Source organism: Cebus imitator, unplaced genomic scaffold (assembly GCF_001604975.1).
Source record: "Cebus imitator isolate Cc_AM_T3 unplaced genomic scaffold, Cebus_imitator-1.0 Scaffold1, whole genome shotgun sequence".
Classification (NCBI taxonomy): Eukaryota; Metazoa; Chordata; class Mammalia; order Primates; family Cebidae; genus Cebus; species Cebus imitator.
In genome coordinates this window covers 6,950,021-6,972,387 of record NW_016107316.1, presented here as the reverse complement: position 1 = coordinate 6,972,387, position 22,367 = coordinate 6,950,021, and the positions used below count along the sequence as shown (strand labels likewise).

The 22,367-nt window shown below is 38.9% G+C and overlaps 1 protein-coding gene across 2 annotated transcripts in view; it reads left to right on the top strand.

Annotated features, from left to right (window-relative positions):
- The window catches only part of NBAS (NBAS subunit of NRZ tethering complex), a 381,587-nt gene that overhangs the window by 264,498 nt on the left and 94,722 nt on the right, over positions 1–22,367 (top strand). For both annotated transcript variants that reach the window (XM_017526040.2, XM_017526057.2), the window contains 3 exons: positions 2,664–2,774; positions 12,881–13,131; positions 14,149–14,483. In XM_017526040.2, the coding sequence (XP_017381529.1) occupies positions 2,664–2,774; positions 12,881–13,131; positions 14,149–14,483 (697 nt within the window). The remainder of the gene's footprint in view (positions 1–2,663; positions 2,775–12,880; positions 13,132–14,148; positions 14,484–22,367) is intronic.

Sequence of the window (22,367 nt, the reverse complement as noted above, 5' to 3'; positions counted from 1 at the left end):
CAAGGCATGCCTTATATCATCAGTTACATTTTGCTAGAATTTTTGGCCTTTATTTTCTTTATTAAGCATGCAACTAGCATATGCTATTTGAAGTATATCCTAGAGGACAAATATATGCTTTTGATCAATATATAATAGAATCTTCTGTACAATCTGTTACTTACAAAAATATACAGCAGTGTTTGAATGGCTTCTTTAAGATGCCTCAGAATTTCCACCAGCTTGCTGCTTTCCTCTGTACTGTGGAGCTAGGATGTCTGTGTCTTGTATAAAGAATTCTTGAAGGACTCACATCTTCCATTTGCAGCATCACCTTCACTCGTCCGCAGTGTGACCATTCTTCTTTGTCTTTCTCATTGCATGTCCATGTTCATCGCATTAGTTTTCTGTAAGTGCATTGTACCTGTCCTTTACTATCATTATGTGTTAGGGAATACATTCTCAGGGGTCAAGCAGGGTATCTGTGAAGAGGGTATAACATAGTTTGGGTCCTTCCCACCTTTATCAAGAGATAAAGATATCAGTCCTTATTGAAAATGTCTTGTGCCAGGCAGTGTGCCATGCCCCCATAATAGAAAGGATGAATGAGCAATGTCCCCCTGTTCTCATGAAATTCTCATTCTGTGATGTGGAAGTAGGTACTCAGATAAATACTTCGGGAAACCATTTCTAGTCCGGGTGTGGTGGCTGTCATCTATAATCCCAGAATTTTGGGAGGCCAAGGTGAGAGGAATGCTTGGGGCTGGGAGTTCAAGACCAGCCCTGGCAGCATAGCAAGCCCTTGTCGCTATCAAAAAAAAAAAAAAAAAAAAAAAAAATCTGGATGTGGTGGTGTGCTTCTATAGTCCTAGCTACTCTGGAGGCTGAGGTGGCTGGATCGCTTGAGCCTGGGAGGTGACCCTGGGAGGTGACCCTGGGAGGTCGAGGCTGCAGTGAACCTTGATTGTGGCACTGCACTCCTGCCTGGAAGACAGAGAAAGACCCTGTCTCAACAACAACAACAACAACAACAACAACAACAAAAGAATTTCTAATTGACAGTGACCTAATTCATGAGTTGACAAACTTAATCCAGCCTTGGTCTCTTTTGTAGCCCATGAACTAAAAATGGTTTTAGCATTTTTTAAAGGTTTTATATAAAAAAACAGAAACAAAAGCCATAAAAAGAAGACTATACCAGAGAGACTCGCAGTAAAGCCTGAAGTACTTACTAGATTACCTTTCCCAGAAAACGTTTGCCAGCCCCTGGCCATGCAAGTATAGAAATGCCATGATTTCCTTAGCTTGGGGAAATACAGATTTCTTTTCTGCCTCTCTGCTTTCACCCACCCACTTCCAACCAGAAAGTCCATCCTATATTTCTCTACTGGAAAATAGGAGCCCTGCAGTAATCTTTCCAAAATGGTCTTAATGTGGGTGCCCGGGACTATTTTCTTGGAATTACTTCAATGCCTGGAGATTCTCAAATCTGGCGATGTCATTTCCTGGTTTAAACCTTTCACGGACTGTTCATTGCCTGGAGAATGAGACACAGATCTCTTATCAGGCCTGAGGACCCCATACAGTCCTCACTTTTTCTCTCATCTCTCAGAAGCCCCCATTCTCTCAGAAGGCTCTTCTCCCTCCTGCCCTCTGCCGGGTGCCTGCGTATCCTCCTACTTGCAGCTCACATTGGTCGCTTTCCCTCTCTGTTTTCGTGGAGTTTCATAATCTTCTCTGTTAGTGCTACCGCCGCTGTGTTTAGTTGCTGGTTCACATCTCTGGTCTTCCACTAGGCTGTGAATTCCTCAAGAAAAAAGGTTGTTTGTTTATAAATCCTAAGCAGCTAGCACAATACCTAGCACAGTGTAGAAAACATAGAAGTTTGTTAAATGACAAATTGTGCTTTCTCAAATCTCTACCCCTACAGCAGGGATGCACTATCTTTTGACTGTAGGCTCTGGAGTCTAGTTCATATTTTTTCTGAACTGGACGGTTCTTGGCTGTGGGAGCTGCCTGTGCAGGATGCTCGGGGTGCCTACATTGGGTGCTTAGAATGCCTATGCGGGCCTGCCCACGTGCAGTGCTTGCTCTATCTATGTGGGGTGCTCAGAATGTCTATGTAGGGATACGTACATGGGTGCTCAGGGTGTCTCTGCAGGGATACCTACATGGTGATGCCTGGGATGCCTATGTGGGGTGCTCGGAAGCCTATGTGGGGATGTATGAGGGACTGCCTACAGGTGGTCCAGGGTATGCCCGCTGGGGGATGCCCATGCAGGGCTGCCCAAGGATGCCTATGTGGGACTGCCTACACAGGATGCTCAGCAGCACCCCTGGCCTCCTCTACCCATGAGATGCCAGTAGTCCGTCTGCCCCTTGCCCCACTTTTCATGCTCAAAATGTTTCCAGGAATTGTCAAATGTCTCCTGGAGAACGAAATTACCCACAGTTGAGAACCACTGGTCTAGACAAGTCCTTAGTAAACTATAATGCACCACAGTGAAAAGAGCATTACAACTGCCTGGAAGCGCTTTTCCTGGCTCCCTGGGAACTCTCTTATTAAAGACCATACTGCGTGCACCCCTCTCACTGGAGAGCAGTCCTAATGAGCATTTTCGTTGCTGATTGAAGTCATGTGTTTCTCCTCTCTCCCTTCCTGGGCCTGACGGACATTTCTGAAGAACCCTAGAGGAAAGCGTCTACAGCATTGCTCTTTCTCTGGCACAGCGTTACAATGTCTCCCGCTGGGAAGTTTTTATGACCCATTTGGAGTTCCTCTTTGCCGACAGTGGGTAAGCACACAGTTCGTATGTACGTTTATTTCCATGTTTTTCTTTAGAGTCTGTTTTTGAAGAGTCTTAAGTTGTAAAGTACAATTTTAGTTTTCCTTTCATCTACCTTAGACTAGTGTCTTGGTAAGTTCTTTCCTTATACATCTTTGATATACCTTTACTATTCACTGATGTATTCATTCGAAGGTTTTTACTGAAATTTTTTTGTGTGCTAAGCAAAGTATTAGTCACTAGGGTTACAATGATGAGCAAAAGCAGTCATCCTAGCTGCCTTGGAACTCATAGCCTACAGTGGGAGACAGGTGATAATCGAATAATGACATAAGCAAATGTGAAATTAAAACTCGGATAAGTACTATGTAATAGAGCTCTATTAGAGGGTTTGGCATAGTTAGCAAAGGCTTTTCACAGGAGGTAACACTTAAGCAGGACTTAGATATTGGGTTGGAATTAACTACACAAGTGGAAGGGAACCATTTTCTAGGTAGACAATACAGTAAGTGCAAAGGCCCTTTGATTAGGAACACACGGACAGTGTTGGTGAGGTCCGTGGATTCTGGTGGAGCATGACGTGAGATGAGACTGGGACAAGGCATAGGAGCCAGGCCGTACAGCAAGATCGCGGAGGCCCTCGCAAGGGCTTTTGACTTCTCCCTAAGAATAATAAATGAAGCCTACAGTAATAGAAGGCTAATTAAGGATTCTGGTGAACAAGAACATAGTATGACCAGATTTGCATTTCGATAAGGGCACTTTGGCTACTGTGTTGAAAGATTTTAGAAAAGTTAGGGTGGACATATGTAGACCAATTAGGGAGCTATTATGGTAACAGACGGCTTGCCAGGTGACCATTGCTTGGAATAGGGACTTGAAGTACAGAAAAGGAGGCCAGAGTGGGTTTTAGAGATTTTAAAGGTGAAATAGATAGAACTTAATATATTGGTTGATAAAGAGAAACAAGATGTGAAGGTGGGTAAAAGGGGGAGGTGTCAAAAGCATCCCTAGGTTCTTACTTGCTCACTTGCTAGATGGTGGCATCACTCGGTGAGATAGGAAGCACCCAGTGAGGTAAGGAATGTTGAAGGGAGTGTGAGGAAAAGGCAAGGGAGGCTGGCATAGTGGTTCACGCCTGTAATCCCAACACTTTGGGAGGCCATGACGGGTAGATCACTTGAGGTCAGGAGTTAGAGGCCAGCCTGGCCAATGTGGAGGAACCCTATCTCTACTAAAAATACAAAAATTAGCTGAGCATGATGGTGGGGATCTGTAATCCTAGCTACTGGGGAGACTGAGCTAGGAGAACTGCTGGAACCCAGGAGGTGGAGGTTGCAGTGAGCAGAGATCGTGCCTTTGCCCTCTAACCTGGGCAACAGACTGAGACTCTGTCTCAGGAAAAAAAAAAAAAAAAGAAATAAGAGAAGGGAATGAGGAAGTTATACATACTGAAACAGCCAAGAGAAAAGGCCAAGTTGGCAGTTGGATCTTACAGATCTGGGGTTCAAATGGAGCTAGAAATACTAACTTTGGAATCATAAGCACATTGATGATAAAGAAGCTTATGTTGTGGATGTGCTTGGAGAAGGAAGAGAGAATGAGGAAAGGAGAAACTTGACAAAATCCTTGAAGTCTTCCACATTTAATGCTAGAAGAAGGGCTGCTAACAAGAGTCAGAAAGAGAGCAGGAGGAGAGGTAAGAGGGAAAACAGGAATCTTATTTTTTAGGGAAGCCATGGGAAGAAAGAGTTTAAAAAAAGGGAGTGAGTATTGAGTGGGGTCAAATCCTGCTGAATGGTCAAGAAATGCTATTTTTAGCACCTTTAATTTTTATTAATCACTTAGAAATGTTAACATTTTATTTTTAAGTATTATTAAATTGCTACATGAGTGGTAGTGTTATCTATGATAAATATTGCATGGACTTCATCATTTTTGAGGCACAGTAATGTGTTCAGTTAAATAGTTCTTAATGATATGCACATTGGCATCTAAAAATATCCTGGCATTTTATTAAATATCTTTTTACTTTCATTGAATGTTACATGAAAGGATGTTGTATCTGTACAAACAGGATACTTCCTCGGTCTTTGAACATGTTATAAATTATCAGGCAATTGAGAGATGTGCAGGACTGTTCCTGGCATATCATTATACCTGATAGCACTGTGATTATGCAGATAGACAGCAATTACAAAAGCAGGAAATCATTACCTCCTGGCATCATTACTTGTGAGTGGCAAAGCACTTAATACTGATTTAGTAAGTGATCTTTTGTGCTCCCTGTTCTCTACTTAAAAGGCAGCAGTTTCCCTTACTATTTAATCTCACTTGGTAATAAAGTTACTAGAAATCGGCCTTGTTAATACTATAGAAATTGCCCAACACTTATTTACTGAGCGAGTGCCACTGGGAAGTTACAAGAGAAATAATGTTTTTTTTGGAGGTGTCATCAGCACATTTGCAGCTACGTGTACACAGAGAGGGTGGGGTGAGATAGCGTTATATAGCAGGTGGATCATGAGGCTTAACATCAAAATAGCTAGATCGAACAAATCCTATTGGGGTCACTTCTAGATATGTGTTCATGGACAAGATAGTTCACTTCTCTGAAGCTCATTTGCCTCAACTTTAAGCAAGGAACAATACAAACTAAATTATTTAATGGTAAAATATGTAACCTGTAGTACCTGACACATGATCATTGCTTCGTTAATGGAAGTTTTTCCTGGAATTTCACTCTTGTCAGAGATAATTCTCGTAAACATATTTTTTTTTGAGTTGCTGGATTCTTTTTTTTTTTTTTTTTTCCTTTTTTTTTTTTTTTTTTTTTTTTTTTTTCCCATTTCTTTCTTTTTGTTGTTGTTTTAACTTCTTGCTAGTTTTAAATAGCAGTGATGGCTTTGGGTGGGCATGAATGCCTGGAGTCACTTCCAACTAGCAGACACTGGCTCTCTCAGCCTCTTGGTCCTACTGGGACATGTTGAGCCCGCAAACTCAAGGCTGATTTGTCACCAGACTTGGCCATCTTCATCTCTGGGCTATTCTAGACATGTTGGTGGATTTTTATAGTTAATAGTAACTACCAGAGTACCTGTGGCCTACTCGTGACAGCATAGGTTTTGTAGTCCGATCAAGTTTCAAGATCCGAATCTACTGCCCATAGCCACCAACCATGTAGCCTTGAGTATGTTTCTTAATCCTCTAGAGTCACTGTTTTCTCAGTTACAGGGATCATTATTCTCAACCTAAAGTATTGTGAAGATTAGAGAAAATCAAGTGTATGACCTGGTGGCTCTTTTAGATTTGTATTAGTCTGTTCTCACACTGCTATGAAGAAATACCTGAGACTGGGTAATTTATAAAGAAAAGAGGTTTAATTGACTCAGTTTCACACGGCTGAGCAGGCCTCAGGAAACTTGCAATCATGGTGCAGGACGAAGGGGAAGAGCGGCACCTTCTTCACAGGGCGGCAGGAAGGAGAAGTGTCAAGCAAAGGCAGAAAAGCACCTTATCAGGTCTCATGAGAACTCATTTGCTATCATGAGAACAGCATGGGGATAACCACCCCCATGATTCAGTTACCTCCCACAACATATGGGGATTATGGGAACTACAATTCAAGATGAGATTTGGGTGGGGACACAACCACACCATATCAAGACTATTATGATTATTTGTGTTATTCTTGTTAATTCTGCTGATTTGATTAGTACCTTTCAGTTTTGGACATGGGATCACTTTGAAGTACAGAGGATGCTTCTAGCTGATACAATAGTACTACATTTATTCATCAAATGTTATTACTTAGTATCTTTGTATTCCAAGCATAGTGTTAAGTGCTGAACAAGACAGACATATCTTTGTCCTAATGGAGCTTATATTCTAATAGGAAACCCTCCCCTGTTACCCTGACCCGCACAACAGCTGCCGAAAAGCAAGTTGCATGTTGCAGTAAGCATCATAAAGGAAATGCATACGTAGTAGATGGGGAAGGCCTGTCTTGGGATATGATGAGGAAAGAGCTGACTATTGAAGAGGAATGGAGGAAAGGGCATTTCAGGCCATGAAAAAAGAAAGGCAGGACAGTTCTTGGTGTTTTTGAGTAACTGAAGGAAGACCATTGTGGCTGGGACAGAGTAAGCAAAGGAGAACTAAATGGGTGACAGAACATGTCTTTCTGTTGACAGATTTGGTAACGTCGTCCATCTTTCTCTTCTTGAGACAGCAGATTTGAAGGCCAAACATCTTACGCTTTGGTTTCACTCGAATAACTACTTTGTGGTCACTCAGGTGGTTATACAAGTGATTTATCTTGGTTGCCAGAGATCATGATACCACCTTCTTCAATGTTGGTTAGTTTAGTATTGTCTCCTTCAGACACATGGGGAGGGTCCCAGGTCATTTGGACTCTGAATATGCTGTGCTATTTTCCAGAGCTGATTTCATATTCACTAGTAGGATTATTTTGGTCCCAGATGCAAGAATGAGTAAGAACAAGGTCTTCCTGTGGAGAGAAAAGTAAACTATAATGCATCTACCTTACCTTTTTCTGAATTGAAACAGAAGATAGAATTTGTGCCTGAAGGTTATTGTTGTTCACATAGGTTTGTGTCCAGGTTGTTACACGGCAAGGAATTCTAAATTCTGGCCCTCTCTTCTATCTCTTCTTTTCTTGAAGAACCCTGGCTCCGTTGAAGAGTTGATGTGAGAGTGGTTTATATAAAGAGAAAGGAGGATCTAACCCTGCATTAGTTATTAATCCCCTATAATTTAAGGTAAAGTAGCTTATTAAAAGTATGTCATGACATTGAAAATCAAAACAAAAGTACAAGACCAGTGAAAATATTTGTTAGAGTAGGAATGTTGAATGTTCATATTCAGGTCATAGGTCTTACACAGTTGTTAAAATTGAGCCCTAAATTTGGTTTTGCCCTTTCTTTTGGTCTAGGGGAAAGATTACTTGATTAGGACTGTGATCTGCATTGTGCCTAAGAAGAAATCTAGAAACCCTAAAAAACAGAAAAGCTAATTACTGCCATTGTGAAATTGAAAGGAATTCCTTCCATATATCTGTAACCTTCAGCCTTCGTTTTGATATTGTGATCCTTAACACCGTTTTTCCCCAAATAGCCAAAAACGCCTGATAGTGGCACAAAACATCAACAGGAAAGTGCATTTTGGTATGTTTACAGCCAGTGGAAAGTGCTCAGGCTTCAAATCATGGAAACCTGGTTCAAGCTCTGGCTCTGTGACCTTCTTGTAGAATATTATTGATGGACAGGTTGTTTTATCTCTTTATGCCTAAGTTTTCTCCTCTGCAAAATGACTATGTCTAGCCCATTTCGCGGAACTGCTGTGAGATTGAAGAGATTTGTTCAGAATACCTGATATGAAGAAGGTGTTAAAAAAAACAGTAGCTATTATTGTTAATTCTGGAAACAGGCTAGATTTACCAAACCCATTGAGTGGCCCTGTTAACCTAACATTGCACATCTGATTTTTGAACAATTATTTTTCAAGTCAGGATGGATATCAATGATAAGATGTATGCTTTGTGAGAATTAAATCAGATGACTTAGTGCTTAGCACTAATAAGTGCTCAATAAATTGTATTACTATTTCTATACTATGGTGTTCCTTAAAACTTTTTGTTAGCAAGGTAGTAATATGAAGTATATAAATAAGTCAGAATTAGTATTCTATGAGAAATTAAAAGGCTTTAGGGATACCAGTTTGTCCTTATAGAAGAGACAAAGCCTATTCTTATGGCCTTCAATATTACCACTCTGTTCCTATCATAAAACGTTCCATAAGGGAACTCACTGAATATCAGCATGCTGAGAAATAGACTCTATAATACTCTTTATTGATTCTCTCATCTATTCCCTGGGTGTTCTTGAAAAGTTAGTTAAATTCCATTCTTTTTTTTTTTTTTTTCATTTAACCATTTTTAAGTGTTAAGTATATTCACATTGTCTTGAAAAGATCTCAAGAACCTTTTCATCTTGCAAATTTCAATCTCTATACCCATTAAGCAACAACTGCTATTATTATTATTTTTTGCACTTTAGGTTCTGGGGTACATGTGCAGATCATGCAGGATTGTTGCATTGTGGTTTGCTGCCTACATCCCTCCATCACCTATATCTGGCATTTCTCCCCATGTTATCCCTCCCCAACCTCCCTACCGCCCCCCCCACTGTCCCTCCCCTAGAGTTTGCCAACACTTGGCCAAAAGGTTGGCAAAACTAAAAAACACTGTGATTATCTCCACCACATGTTCCTTGAGTACTCACATATTCAGCTGTCAGGCAGCATTGTAGATCAAGTCTGCTACATCAAGCTCATCCTGAGGCGTTTATGTGCTAAGGTCTTGGATTGATTTCCTCCGGCGGGAGCAGTTGTGATTTGGAGAGTAGATTGTCTTGTTGCTCAGTAGTCACCAGTAGTGATGATCATTCACGTGGATTCACAGATATTCATGCTTTTAAACTTACTCGTTGGGGAAAATGCTTACAAGCCACTGTAGCTGAACTGTGCCCAACATAAAATTTCAGCATGAAAATATCAGCTACATAGCTTTATTGAGTAGAAACAGAAAGCTGAGCTTGAAAGACCCAACTCGGAATCAGTCTCCTATCTCTTACTAGTTGTGTTTTGTCTGAGCCTCAGCTTCCTTCAGAGAATAGGAATAATTAGACCTTTTACAGAGGGCTATTGTGAGGGTTAATGAGGTAATAAAAGCCAAAGTGTTGGCAGGTTATCTGTATATTTTCACTTCCAGCCCTTCCGCATCCTCTCGGTTCTCTCTTCTCCCTTTCCCGACAGCCGTCTCCCTTCTTCCTTCTCTATTCACCTCTTCCTTCTTGCCTCCTCCTTCCTCTTTCCTTCTAAGCACTTCTTTCAGCGAGCTAATGGATTTGTATTATCACTTAATCACAGCTCAGTAAAGAAAAATGTGTTTAAGTAATTTGTTTTTCTTATACAATCAAAGTCCTTTCAATACATGATGTTCTTGAATCATATTTTTGGGTGACTGACAACCAGAAGCCATTACAGAACACCTTAATCGTGAGATTAGTACTAATGATTTATTCCTTGTGCATTGAGTACAACTAATGCTAGCTTCTTCCTTTATTTAATCTCTGGAAGTTAAATATGCACTATGTATATAAGCTGCTTTATAACTAAAACTTGGTTAGGGAAAAAGCACTTAAACAGGTTCTAAGGGTAATCATTAATTTGTTTAGCGAAAAGTCCACAGTGGTTTCATAGAATTTCTTTCTATTCTCTTGAATGTGAGTTCTTTGGAATTTTTTTCTAAACAAAGATTTCAAAGAAAGATTTCCCTTTTCTTGTTCCAAAGGGAAGATAACAGCTTCTTTCAATGGAAACGATTAAAATGAGTTATTGATTACTAGCATCTATAAAAGATCTTAGCACTTTGTAATTTACTGAAAAGGGAGGTTTGGGTATTTATCATGTGCCAGTAAAGGTATTCCAGTATCTGTCTTGACAAGATAATTAGGTAAAATTGCACAGCAGGCAAACTTCTGTAGGCACAGAAGAGTAAGTGAGTGGGCAAGGGGGAAAGTAATGTTGATTGAGAGAGACTTTATTCATAGTCAAGTCAAAGGCATATGAACTAAAGCTGTTATGATATAGTCTTTGTCCATTTTGTAGATGAGTCTGTCTTCAAGGTGTTACAAATGAAGTATGACAGGAGAACTCTTTTCGATTATTGCTGCTAGGAGAGAGAACTCATATCTGCGCTTCAGAAAGAATCCTGGTTTTGAAGTGATTGTTCACATGGGTGCTTGACATTGATGGTTGCCTTGTGATGCCATGAGCAGTTGTGTACTTTGAGTCCAGACACATCTGGACTCTTGGTCTTAGAAAATAACCTCTCTGAATGGCAGTTTCTCGTCTGTAAGTTGAAATTATCCAACTTAAACTTAGCGAACAAGTAACCAGCATGATAAATACAAGTTTGTTTTCTCTCCTCCATTCGACACGTTGTTCTGCCTGCGAACCTTTGTCAATAAGATTTATTTTATTGCAGTTACACAGTTTTCTTATTTACTTCTTTACTACATTGTTTTCAGACTTCGTTTTGCAAATTAGGAAGGAACATAAGAAATTCTGTGATTTACTGTCCCATACCACTGTGTGTATAGTATCTTTCACAGATGATGGTATCCTTTGAATAGTGATAGTATGAAGAATATTTTCTGACCACTCAGCCATTTGTATTCACTGTTGCTTTAACAGGCCTTTTGCTTTCTTGTCTTGATTCTTTTGTTCACATTATCTCTGCTTCATTCCTTTCTACAATGCCAAATTCAAGTGCTTCTTTCACTAAGCCTTCCATTATCATTGATTTCTACATCCTCTGTAGTCACAGCTTTTAGTGATACTACTCTTAATTGGACTATAATTATGTGCCCCTTGTCAGCTGATCCTATTGTTTTGCATCATTATTTAACTGTATTTGTAATTCAACTGGATTTTCAAACTCGGATGAGAACTCTATGCTGTAAGTCTTTAAATCCTCCCCAGTGCTAAGCACAGTGCCTTGTACATAGAGGACACCTAGTTTTTTGCTCATCCACTCGTCTATTTGGCATTCATAAGACATATATTGAAGATTTCCTTTGTGCCACACACTGGTCCTTGGTATTGAGAAACTAAAGATTAAGATGGTGTAATAAGATCTATGCTATGCAGCAGCATAGTCTAGTAAGGGAGATAGACAAGGTAATAAATAGTTAACATATGTTACGCATAACAGAATGGAAGGATATTCAGCACATGCCAGTAGCTTAGAGGAGCCAGTGACTGGGGACATATTTATAGATAGGGATATTCTTTTAAATGTTTGAACTGTGTCTTAATGGAAAAATAAGGCTTTTCTTGAAACAAAAGTAAAAAGACTAGTTTTTAAAAATTACTTGATGCCTTGACTTTACCCTCTTTATCCCAAGTGTTGTCACATTCTCCCGAAAGTTTTAAAACATGATTTATACTAACTTTATCTACGTTAACCAAAAGCATGTCTTTTGGCACTTTCAATAAGCAAATTGTCATATTTCAGAGGAGCTGTTTTAGAACCGTGTGAAGCCTAACTTTGTGGCTGCCCAAAGTCTCACTTACTGCCCTTAGATGCTTCCCTTGTGGCTTCCGAGAACCAGTGCTGAGCACAGTGGGAGAACCCTAGCTCCTGGGCACTTCTGTGAGTGGAGGGCTGCCCGAAGGACTCTTACAGTTAGGGAGTATGAAACTCATCCCGTAAGGGATATTGAGATTACACTAGACCAGAGGCTGTGTCCAGATTCTGTCCATGGAGAAGCATAATACCAAAATTAACCCCTTCCCTCCCCCTTCTAAAAGCACAAACCGATCAACCAAGCAAAAATACCTTAATTTTTATTTTCCCAAGAGTTTAACCTTAAATGACTTTTTAAAATTATATTACAAAAACATCTAAGTTAGGATGAAAATATTAAGATAGGTGTTTTGTGTGAGTAGCATTACTGCAGATAATCCAGGTGAAAGTTTAATTATCACTTTTTCTCCGTTTTTCTTTTATTTGAAGACAGCATAAAATTTGAGTTTATTGAATATTAATGCAAGACTCTTGGATGTAAATCTTAAGCCAAAGGGGTTAGGGTTTTTCTTTTCTGTATCATTTCCTAAATTCCTGAAAAAATAAGCCTGTTTATGTTTCTGTGAAGAAGCACAGATTTTTAAACCCTTTTTATGACATGAATTAATGATTTAGAGTAGACCCTGACAGATGGTTTATTTCCTAGCTGGGAAGCATCAGACAACTTTGCCAACTGTAAGAACTTGAAGTAAAGCGTACTTCCCAGGGTGGCTGTAGACCCCCATGAAATAACATGACGAGTATGTAGTCAGTTAAATGTTAGTAGACATCCAACACATTTGTTTCCCTTTATACAGGCCGACTGGGTTCTGGTGGTGGTTTACTTTCTTTGAGTAGGCAGGAAGAAGGAAGCTATAAGAAGTAGTGCTTCTTCCTGGGTTAAAAAAAATCACTTTAATAAAGGAACAAAATCTTAACAAGGTTCCTTTGCTCTTAATTTCAGTTTGTCCACACTAGAAATTGAAAACAGAGCCCAAGACCTTCATCTCTTTGAGACTTTGAGGACTGATCCAGAAGCCTTTCACCAGCACATGGTCAGGTATATTTATCCCACGATTGGTGGCTTTGATCACGAAAGGCTGCTGTATTATTTCACTCTTCTGGAAAACTGTGGCTATGCAGGTTTGGAGAAGTATGCCATTAAACCAGAAACCCACATTCGGCTGCTGAAGAAATTTAAGGTTGTTGCATCGGGTAAGATGGTTCTTTCTCTGCTTGAATTCATTCTTTTAAAATAAATCTGGGGGTCAATTTTCTGCGCATAATTCTGTTCATGCATTATGGTCGGTAGAGCTCTGAAACCACAGAATTTGGAAGCTAATAGACTTTAGTTATTATCTTTCCAACTCCTTCACTTGTGGTTGAGGGAATTAAATAAGAAAAAGTAAGAAACCTGTTGAAAGTCGCATGGTGACTTATGGTAGACCTGATACTAAAATCCAAAGTTCTGGAGTTCTGCTCCAGGATATTTTCACTACTCCCATTGGTTATATTTTATGTATATAAATGGCAAGGCCAAGGACACTTTATAATAGCCAGTGCAGCAGAATTTCATTCTACTGGAGCCTGTATGTTTAAGATATGCGTGGAACACTTCAAGTAAGAGTCTTCGAATCTTTGATAAATTGTGGAAATCTTAGAATGGTCTTTATTCTCATAACTAAGAAATTAAACACCTTAAGACCTCTTAAATTTTTATACCTTATAATTTGCAAGGCACATTCAAATCTGTATTTATTTGATATTCATAATAATTGTGAGAGTTCCCTTCAGTTTATCAGTTGTTTTCTGAGTCATCATATGAGACACTGGCCTAGACACAGAGGATGAGGGAATAAGATTCAGTCCTTACCTTCAAGTAAATAGTGAAATGGCAGATAAATAACAAATGAATATAGTGCAGTTTGGTGGATGCACCGATAGGAGAAAACAGGTGCTGTGGGGGATGCAGAAGTCATGGAGATACTGTCATCTCTGGTGTACAAACAAGGAAATAGAGGCACACAGCAGATGAATGGCCTATCTGGTAAGATTCAGGCTGTGACTGGAACTCAGATTTCCTGATCTTTCTAATAGAAAACCTAAACCAGCTACCATAGCTAAGTTGATAGATATTTGCATTCAGACATACAGAGTTGTGTGCGCGTGTGAAAGCACCTGTATTTTTGCATCCGAATGAACCACTTACCTACTTTCTTTTTTTTCTGCTAGGTCTTAATTACAAAAAGCTGACAGATGAAAACATGAGTCCTCTTGAGGCACTGGAGCCAGTTCTTTCAAGTCAAAATATCTTATCTATTTCCAAACTTGTTCCCAAAATCCCTGAAAAGGATGGACAGATGCTTTCCCCGAGCTCTCTGTACACCATCTGGTTACAGAAGTTGTTCTGGACTGGAGACCTTCATCTCATTAAACAAGTCCCAGGCTCTTCACCGGAGTGGCTGCATGCCTATGATGTCTGCGTGAAGTACTTTGATCGTCTCCACCCAGGTGACCTCATCACTGTGGTCGATGCAATTACGTTTTCTCCTAAAGCTGTGACCAAGGTAAACAGAAATATATTTTAAAGTGGTTTGTGCACGTTAGAAGACATGAAAATCGCTCCTACATTCTGTAGATTTTATTTTTATTTCCTTTCTTGAATTGGAAAATAATTACATGTTGGCTTTTTAGAAAGGTTTTTTTTTTTTTTTTTTTTTGCTGTCAATGAGACGTTTTAATTGAGAAATTGTTTTTCTCTATTACAAATGTACAAATATGCTAAAATAGAGATGACTGCTCTAATTTATACTTTGTACATGTTACATACAAGTCTCTTGTCATTTTATAGTAAATATGCCATTCTGTTCTTTCCAGTTGACAAATATAAAGAAGTTCCAGTGCCCAGCCGAGATTACCTACACTCAGAAACCAGGCTAACAACTTAGCGTGGGTTAAACTGAATCTTTAAAAAAGTTATTGGCTGGGCTCAGTGACTCATGCCTGTAATCCCACACTTTGGGAGGCTGAGGCGGGTGGATTACCTGAGGTCAGGAGTTTGAGACCAGCCTGGCCAACATGGCAAAACCCCATCTCTACTTTAAAAAAAAAAAAAAGAAAAGAAATTAGCTGGGCGTGGTGGTGTGCTGCTCAGGAGGCTGAGGCAGGAGAATCACGTGAACCCAGGAGACGGAGGTTGCAGTGAGCCGAGAGCATGCCACTGCACTTCAGCCTAGCAACAGAGTGAGATTCTGTCTCAAAAAAATAAGAACATAAAAAAAAAATAAGTTCTTATGCATGTCATGCAGTATATAACTTGGTGATAGAATTATCGAAGGTAATGCATATTGCATTTTCTGATGTCTCCTCCATGCTCAGTTCTGAGCTCTTTGACTGGATCTTAATACCTCCACTCAATTCCTCAGCAATGTGTTGCCTCACTCAGAGTAGATAATTTGGGTTCTCCTCCTCCCCGTTCCTGTCCCCTCAGCCAGCCTCACTGCTAAACAAATGGCCATTTTTTACTACTTGGACCCTGGGCATTCTCTCTCCTGGAAAATCTTAGCCTGTGGCCTCAACCGCTGAACTCTGTCACCTTTGGAGCTCCCTTTTGATCTCTTGCCATCTTTGCTGTTGCCTTCTCCTTCCCTGCAAGTCACCAAGGCTGCCCGGTATCCTATCCCCAAGATTTTTATTTTAGTTACTATTATCCTGGAAACAGAGTGTAAAGACTAAGAATTATGAATCATTCGTCTGGAGATTGGCACAGGCAGAGGTTCCAACTTCTGTGAAGAATGCCAGTTTTAACCATATCACTAGATTCGTAGCTGTGGATAACCACATACCTCTTTATTTTATTCTTATTGCAACTCAAATTATATATCTTGGTTTTAAATTTTACAACCAGTGCTATAAAAAGGAAATAATCATTTTTGTTGTTTTTAAATAGAAAAATAAGGATGAATTTAAAAGACAAGGGCATAATATATTTGAAAAGAATGTGTTTGGAGACCTATAAACCTGACTTTGAACTCTAAACCTCTCACTTATTAGCTGTGTGGCTTAGCTTCAGGAATCTCTCTTAGACTTCCACTTCCTTGGGACAGAGGTTGTGGCTGAGTAATCTGTGAGGTAGATGATATTATTACTCCAGTTTTATAGATGAGCAAACTGAGGCTCAGCAAAGTTAAGGTGGTGATAGAGAACTCAATTTGAACTCATGGAGATTTAACCCATGGCCTTTTCTATTAACTAGTGAACTGTGCTATCTCTATGAAGTCATAGAGCAAGCAACTAGAGTCGGGGGACCTGCAACCATTCAAAAAATTGTGGGAAAGCAGCGGAACCAGAGAACCCTGAGCATTTTTAGCCCAGTAGGAGCAGCATGTCCTGAATGTGTCCAGAGCAGGGCTGAATCTAAATGAGAAAGTCCAGGCAGGAACCTGACTGTGTATGGGAAGGAACTGAGCCAAGTTGTGAGTTTAAAATCCAAGGAACCAGCTTAGAGTTGAGACTCGTGAACTAGCCTTCGGGGCTAACAGGCTGGCAGGTCAACCAGGAAGATGGAGGTACCTTTGCTCCCAGGCAGTTTTCTACTCCACCCTCAGACTGGAGGTTGTATTAAATATTTTATGTGAGGGCAGGAAGGGAAGCCAGCATGGTCAGCCAGGCTGTGTGCTAATTGTGAGCATGTATGTGGAGGGGACAGAGAGTTTTAAACTTGGCAGCCGCAATCATTTATTTATGATTAAAGATGAGAGTAGGATGTAAAGTCCACTTGCGTTTTAGCTGTTATTTATGATGCTTTAAGTTAACGGATTTTAAATTATTCACATTCAGTTATTCACATTCTTATTGCTTTAGTTTCTTAACCTTATACTTCTTTCAAGAAGTCTGCCAGCCCCTGCAAATGGGTGGCACAATTGTTGGTGCACATGTGTGTATTTTGTTGGGGTAGAGGTGCACCTGACCCAGTAGAGACTCAGTCTGTTAATTATAATATTGCTTTCTCTTCTCAGATGGCATAATCCAAGCATAGATATTTCTTAAGATATTTCTTAACTAGAGGCAATTTTCTACTGATTCAAATAAATTATAGAGAGATGAGACAGATACATTTAAAATTAACTTTATATCTTTAGTCTAACCACAATATTTTTTTCTCATTTTATTAATTGGTAAGCTTTTAATTTTTTGCTCAAAGAGGAAAAGTATAAACTTGGAAAAATTGCATGTTTGAAAGCATGCAATGCTGTTCTATATAGATAGAAAGAGACAGAGTATAAAAATCAAAATGAAACATAACCTGCAGATGTCAGAGAACACATTTGGAAGAGGCAATGCAGCTGGATTTGCCCAAATTTGCAAAACACCAGATGTTCCCACAGCTTGTGTATGATGTTAAAAATGTAAACTAAGTCTGTACTGTTCATATACAGTGTGCAGTTTTCAAATGTGTACCCACATTTAATTTAGAAAGAAATTTTTAGAAAGAACTGGTAAGCTAATTCTTGGGTGCATAACAAGAATAAGAAGCAATTGTTCAGATGTTAGAATTCAGAAAGGAATATTCCCAAGGCCTGAATTGAGTACCCAGTCCACTGGTAAAACATACCAGAGATGGCTCTCTGCCTTCATGGTAATTGCCATGTGCATTTGCCGAATTCTTAGAAACTCTGGGGAAAATATTCACAAATAGTATCATGTCATGTAGTCAGAGAGTGAATTTGTATGTCATTTGAGATAATTAATATGCAGAAGGAAAAAGGATGCAAATGTTTAAAGTGCCATTGTACCAAGTCTAAATTGTTTTTTTTTTTTTTTGGGGGGGGGGGGTTGAATCAGGTTAGAGTTGCTCTTCTATTCCTCGTCAATTCAGCTGTTATAAGCATTTTCATAGAAGAGACAGAGAATAAGTTAGTGCGTTAGAAATCCAAGAAAACAGTTGTAAAAGAGGCTGAAAGGCAAGTGAGAACATTATTTGCTTGGTATTAGGTGGTTAGTAGTGGGGCACATATATGTAATCTTAGCCTTTACATTTTCTACTTTTCATTTGCTTTTAATAGCTAGTACTGCAACATCCATAGATAAAAGCATAAAAATGCTTCTCTCTCTTATGAAATGCTGTTAAGAAGTTTGCCGGGATCCTTCTTTAAAAACTCGTAGGTAATCATACAATTTAAAAAGCCCTCTAGTACCTTCCCTGGTGTTTCTCAACCTGGAATTGGATAGGCATTTACCCACTCCCCTTTCCACTCACCTTGCACATGCTCACCTTTCCAGTTCCCACCGTTTGTGATTAATTGTCATAAACCACTGCTTCTAGTGGGAAACGCGTTGCCTCCTTTGGACTGGAGCAGAAAAATTGTTGAGAACTTATCTAGTCTATTTTCTAACCATCAAACGTCATTTCTATTGATAATTAAGCCAGTATCCCTGCTTACTTGCTTTATTTATTTAATAAAAGGTATCTTTTGCCTAATTTTAATCTCCACTGTTTGGTTCTGCCTCCTGGAGTTATGGAAACAGCATAAGAGCATCATTGTTGTTCAGATTTTCAAAATAAGCTATTGTTTCCTCTCTTATCCTATTATTCAGCCTGTTTGGCATAAAAATCTGATAGAATACATTAATCTTAAAAGGTATAATTTGACCTAAAAGTGGAATTTGTCATGTAAGCTTAAGTCTTGATCAAAAGGATGCATTGTACTGTAACTTCAGGGTCTCTACATTACCGATACTGTCTTTTCACTAAGGATGGCAATACATCTTTCATCATGAGTAATCAGTGTCTGAAACTTACATATAAATGTTTATTTAATGTATATTATGACTTTCTGTGATGCCGTATGTCAGATTCAGAGTGAATCATGAAGTATTTAGGCATTTGCTATGTGCCATATATAGTGTTAGTTTCCATAGGAGACATTAAGCTATAAAAGACATGCTTACAAGAAACGTGAAATGAAGATTTTTAAAGATTATATAGTAAAACGATTTTTAAGTTGTGTTAATTGAGAAGTACATTGCCCATGAAATTGGAAATTTTTGAGGACAGGGATGGTTCCTTTTATCTATTATTTCCTGTGTCCTAGCACAATATAAAGTAGGTACTTTATAGTTAGGTGATTGATTAGATAATTATCATAGATTGGTCATTCTCAAAAGTTTTGATCTCAGGATGTCTCAATATTCTTAAGAATTATTGAGGATCCTAAAGAGTTTTTGTTTATGTAGGTTATGTCTAGTAATATTTATTGTATTAGAAGTTAAAGACAAAATTTTAAACATATTCATTTATTTTAAAATACTAATAATAGAGTCATAATAGGTTGATGTGAATAACATATTTACTGAAAAACAACTATATCTCTAAGATAAAAAAATAATGAAAACATAGCACCATGTTACATTTACATGTCAGGCTGAATAGAACACAGTGGGATTCTCATGTTAGTTTCTACATTCAGTCTGTTGCTGTTTTGGTTGAAGTAGGTGAAGAAAACCCAACCTTACACAGATAAGAGTTTGGAAAAGGGAGAGGTATTGTAATAGCCTGTTATTTGGAGTATTCTTTGATATTACACTGAAACTCAACATGTAATATTGTCTTAAAGACTAATTTCAGTGTGGAATATGAAGCCATATTACTGGACTTTTTGTACCCTGTCTCTTTAAAACTGTTGGTCTAGATTGCACTTGAATGGATTTATTTCCCAGGTATGATTTTGTAATATAATTGCATGAAGGCATTTAGAAGTATTAGTTCACTGAGCTATACAGATCATCCAAATGTTGATAGATTGCAGCAGCGAATATTTTTTTTAAATCTCATTCATTAATATAGCACTTTTCACAGCCAGTAAGTCTGTACTGGGAAGCTGTCAGCCTTACAGTGGTGGATCCAAGTTTTCCAAAATTTGAATTTTTGCTGGAAAGTTCCAATTTTGTCATGACAACAAATTCTGTGTATTATTTTTCTTGAAGTCACAGTCTCACTTTGTTCACTTGGAAGAAAATGTCTGCCAGATATTTAAGTCTGAATAACGTAGTTTGTCTATCCCTGGTCCTTTTAAGCAAAAGTAGCCTTGCATGCAAAAAGCAGCAACTTCAGCTCACAATTCAAATAATTGCAAGAATGCATCTGCCTTATCATACCTCTATATGCAGTGAAGAACTTTATTTGTACATATGTCTTCACAGAATATTAAAAACACATGCACTTAATGGTTGAGATTTTAAAAAATTAATAATTTTTACTGTTTTAAATAGAACATTCTTAAGTGAAAATGAGGAATCCAGTGACTCAGTATGGTTTAATTTATAGTAAGTCCCCATAGCTTCACTCACTATTGCTTTTTCATCATCAGTACAAATGTCAGCACAGTGAGTAAGGTAAATAATATCTTAGTATTATTATTAGAATAATTTTGACTTTGCAAACTCTCTGACAGAGTCTTAGACTCTTGTAGTGTGTGGATCACACTTTAAGAACCAGTGTTATTGGTTATTGTTTCCAAAACCACAGCCATCTTTGATGCTGACATGAGAGATCATTTCAACTTCTTAAACATTTGTAGTATAATGTGAATAATAGAGGTATGTTCTGTAAGTCCATAAAGGACAGTCTTAAAATTTCAGTTTCTCAAAATAGATTAGTTTTTGCCAGACGCAGTGGCTCATGCCTATAATCCCAGAGCTTTGGGAGGCTGAGGTGGGAGAATCACTTGAGGCCAGGAGTTCGAGACCAGCCTGGGCAACGTAGTGAGACCCCATTTCTACAGAAAATTTAAAAATTAGGTGGTATATATATGTTGTCCTCAGGGAAGGCTGAGATCGGAGGATTGCTTTAGCTCAGGAGGTCAAGGCTGCAGTAAGCTGTGATTGCATCATTGCACTCTAGCCTAGGCAACCTTGTCTCAAAAAATTAATTAATTAATTAAATAATTAAAAATTTCAAAAAGTCTTCAATCAGGATGTTGACTGTAGCATATGTCTGCCTTAGAGGAAAGACAATATATCCATCCATCCATTCTGCCTCCTCTGGCAGAGACTGATCCGTTTCACATATCCCTGCCCGTAGTCACTCTATCTTCCTGATTTCTATTTCCCCACTTAAGCCCCGTGTTCCTCTCAGTTAAGTGTCCCAGTGGCTGTCAGTGTTGTTTTGCTGATGAATCTCACTTGTCTCAGAAGCCTGCTTCCCTGGCAGGCCTCCCACTTGTGTGCCACTTTTGTTTCAGCTGAGAACCACCCAGGGCGGAACTCTCCACTGAAACCTATAGACACTTTTGAAACTTAAACCCCTAAGGACCTAGAGAAGACCACTTTCTTTGCCGTGTGTTCATCACTTAATTTTGTGCTTGTGCTGCTTCCAGGGGAGCAGAAATATTTCTGTCATATCTTGGGTTTTAATAAGGAAAAGACAAAAAATAATTGCCATTTCCCATTCTCAAGTTATAATCAGTTAGGAGATAATGGAATCAGATACGCAGAAATGAAAATATCAGCTTTATTGTTGGTAGAATTGGCCTGGAGACTGCGGCTTTGTTTTCCATGTCAGTTTTCTGCTATTCTTGTCCTCCCCATATTACTCTCTGCACTCAACCTTCAGACATCCCTGCCATGGACAGTCAGTTCTGCAGAGCGTACATGCTTTTTCAGAAGGGCTGCCTCCTATTCATGAGTTCCAAAGAGATGGCCCCCAGATTAGTGATGTCCAGGAGAACGATCATGTGTGCCACAGGTGGAGGCTGAAATTTCCTAATAGCCACATTTTAAAAAATCAAACAAAATCGGTGAAATTGTCCTAAGTATTGCTATTTTATCATGTGATCAATACAAAAATGACAAAATATTTTACATTTTAAGAAAACTAAGTCTTTGAAATACAGTATGTTTTCCAGCACATATGAACTCAGTCTAGTCACTCTCAGAGGCTCAACAATCACATGAACATGTTGGACAGACATGCTTCTCTGCAGCAAGAGTCTGGACCTGACTCACAAATGTTTCCCCCGGGAGGACAGCAATAGCAGAAGAGTGTATACTCTTCTTAAAGACTGGAAGATTTGAAAAAGTTGGGGAAAGAGCTTGCCACCTTTAATCAATTGCTTCTACCCAGTTCACATACCAGATGGCACTTCTCCTCTCCTCAGAAATGGGAGAGTAAAGAGTACTTGACATCTTGGGACTCATAGGGGGAGCTTCCTGCTTTATAGGCCAAGGTTGGAACTCAAAAGATGGAGAAAATAGTCCCTTCCACACATATCCAACTGAATGTCTAGCTAATAATAAATTATAAAACCTTAGAGGTTATCTGTCTTTTACAGAAATCATTATACATTTTATGTACTATAATAGTACATCTTTTGGAGCCAAATATCACATATAATAAGATATTAAGAGACTTTATAGGCTTAGTAAGACTTTATAAAAAGACTGTCAGTAAG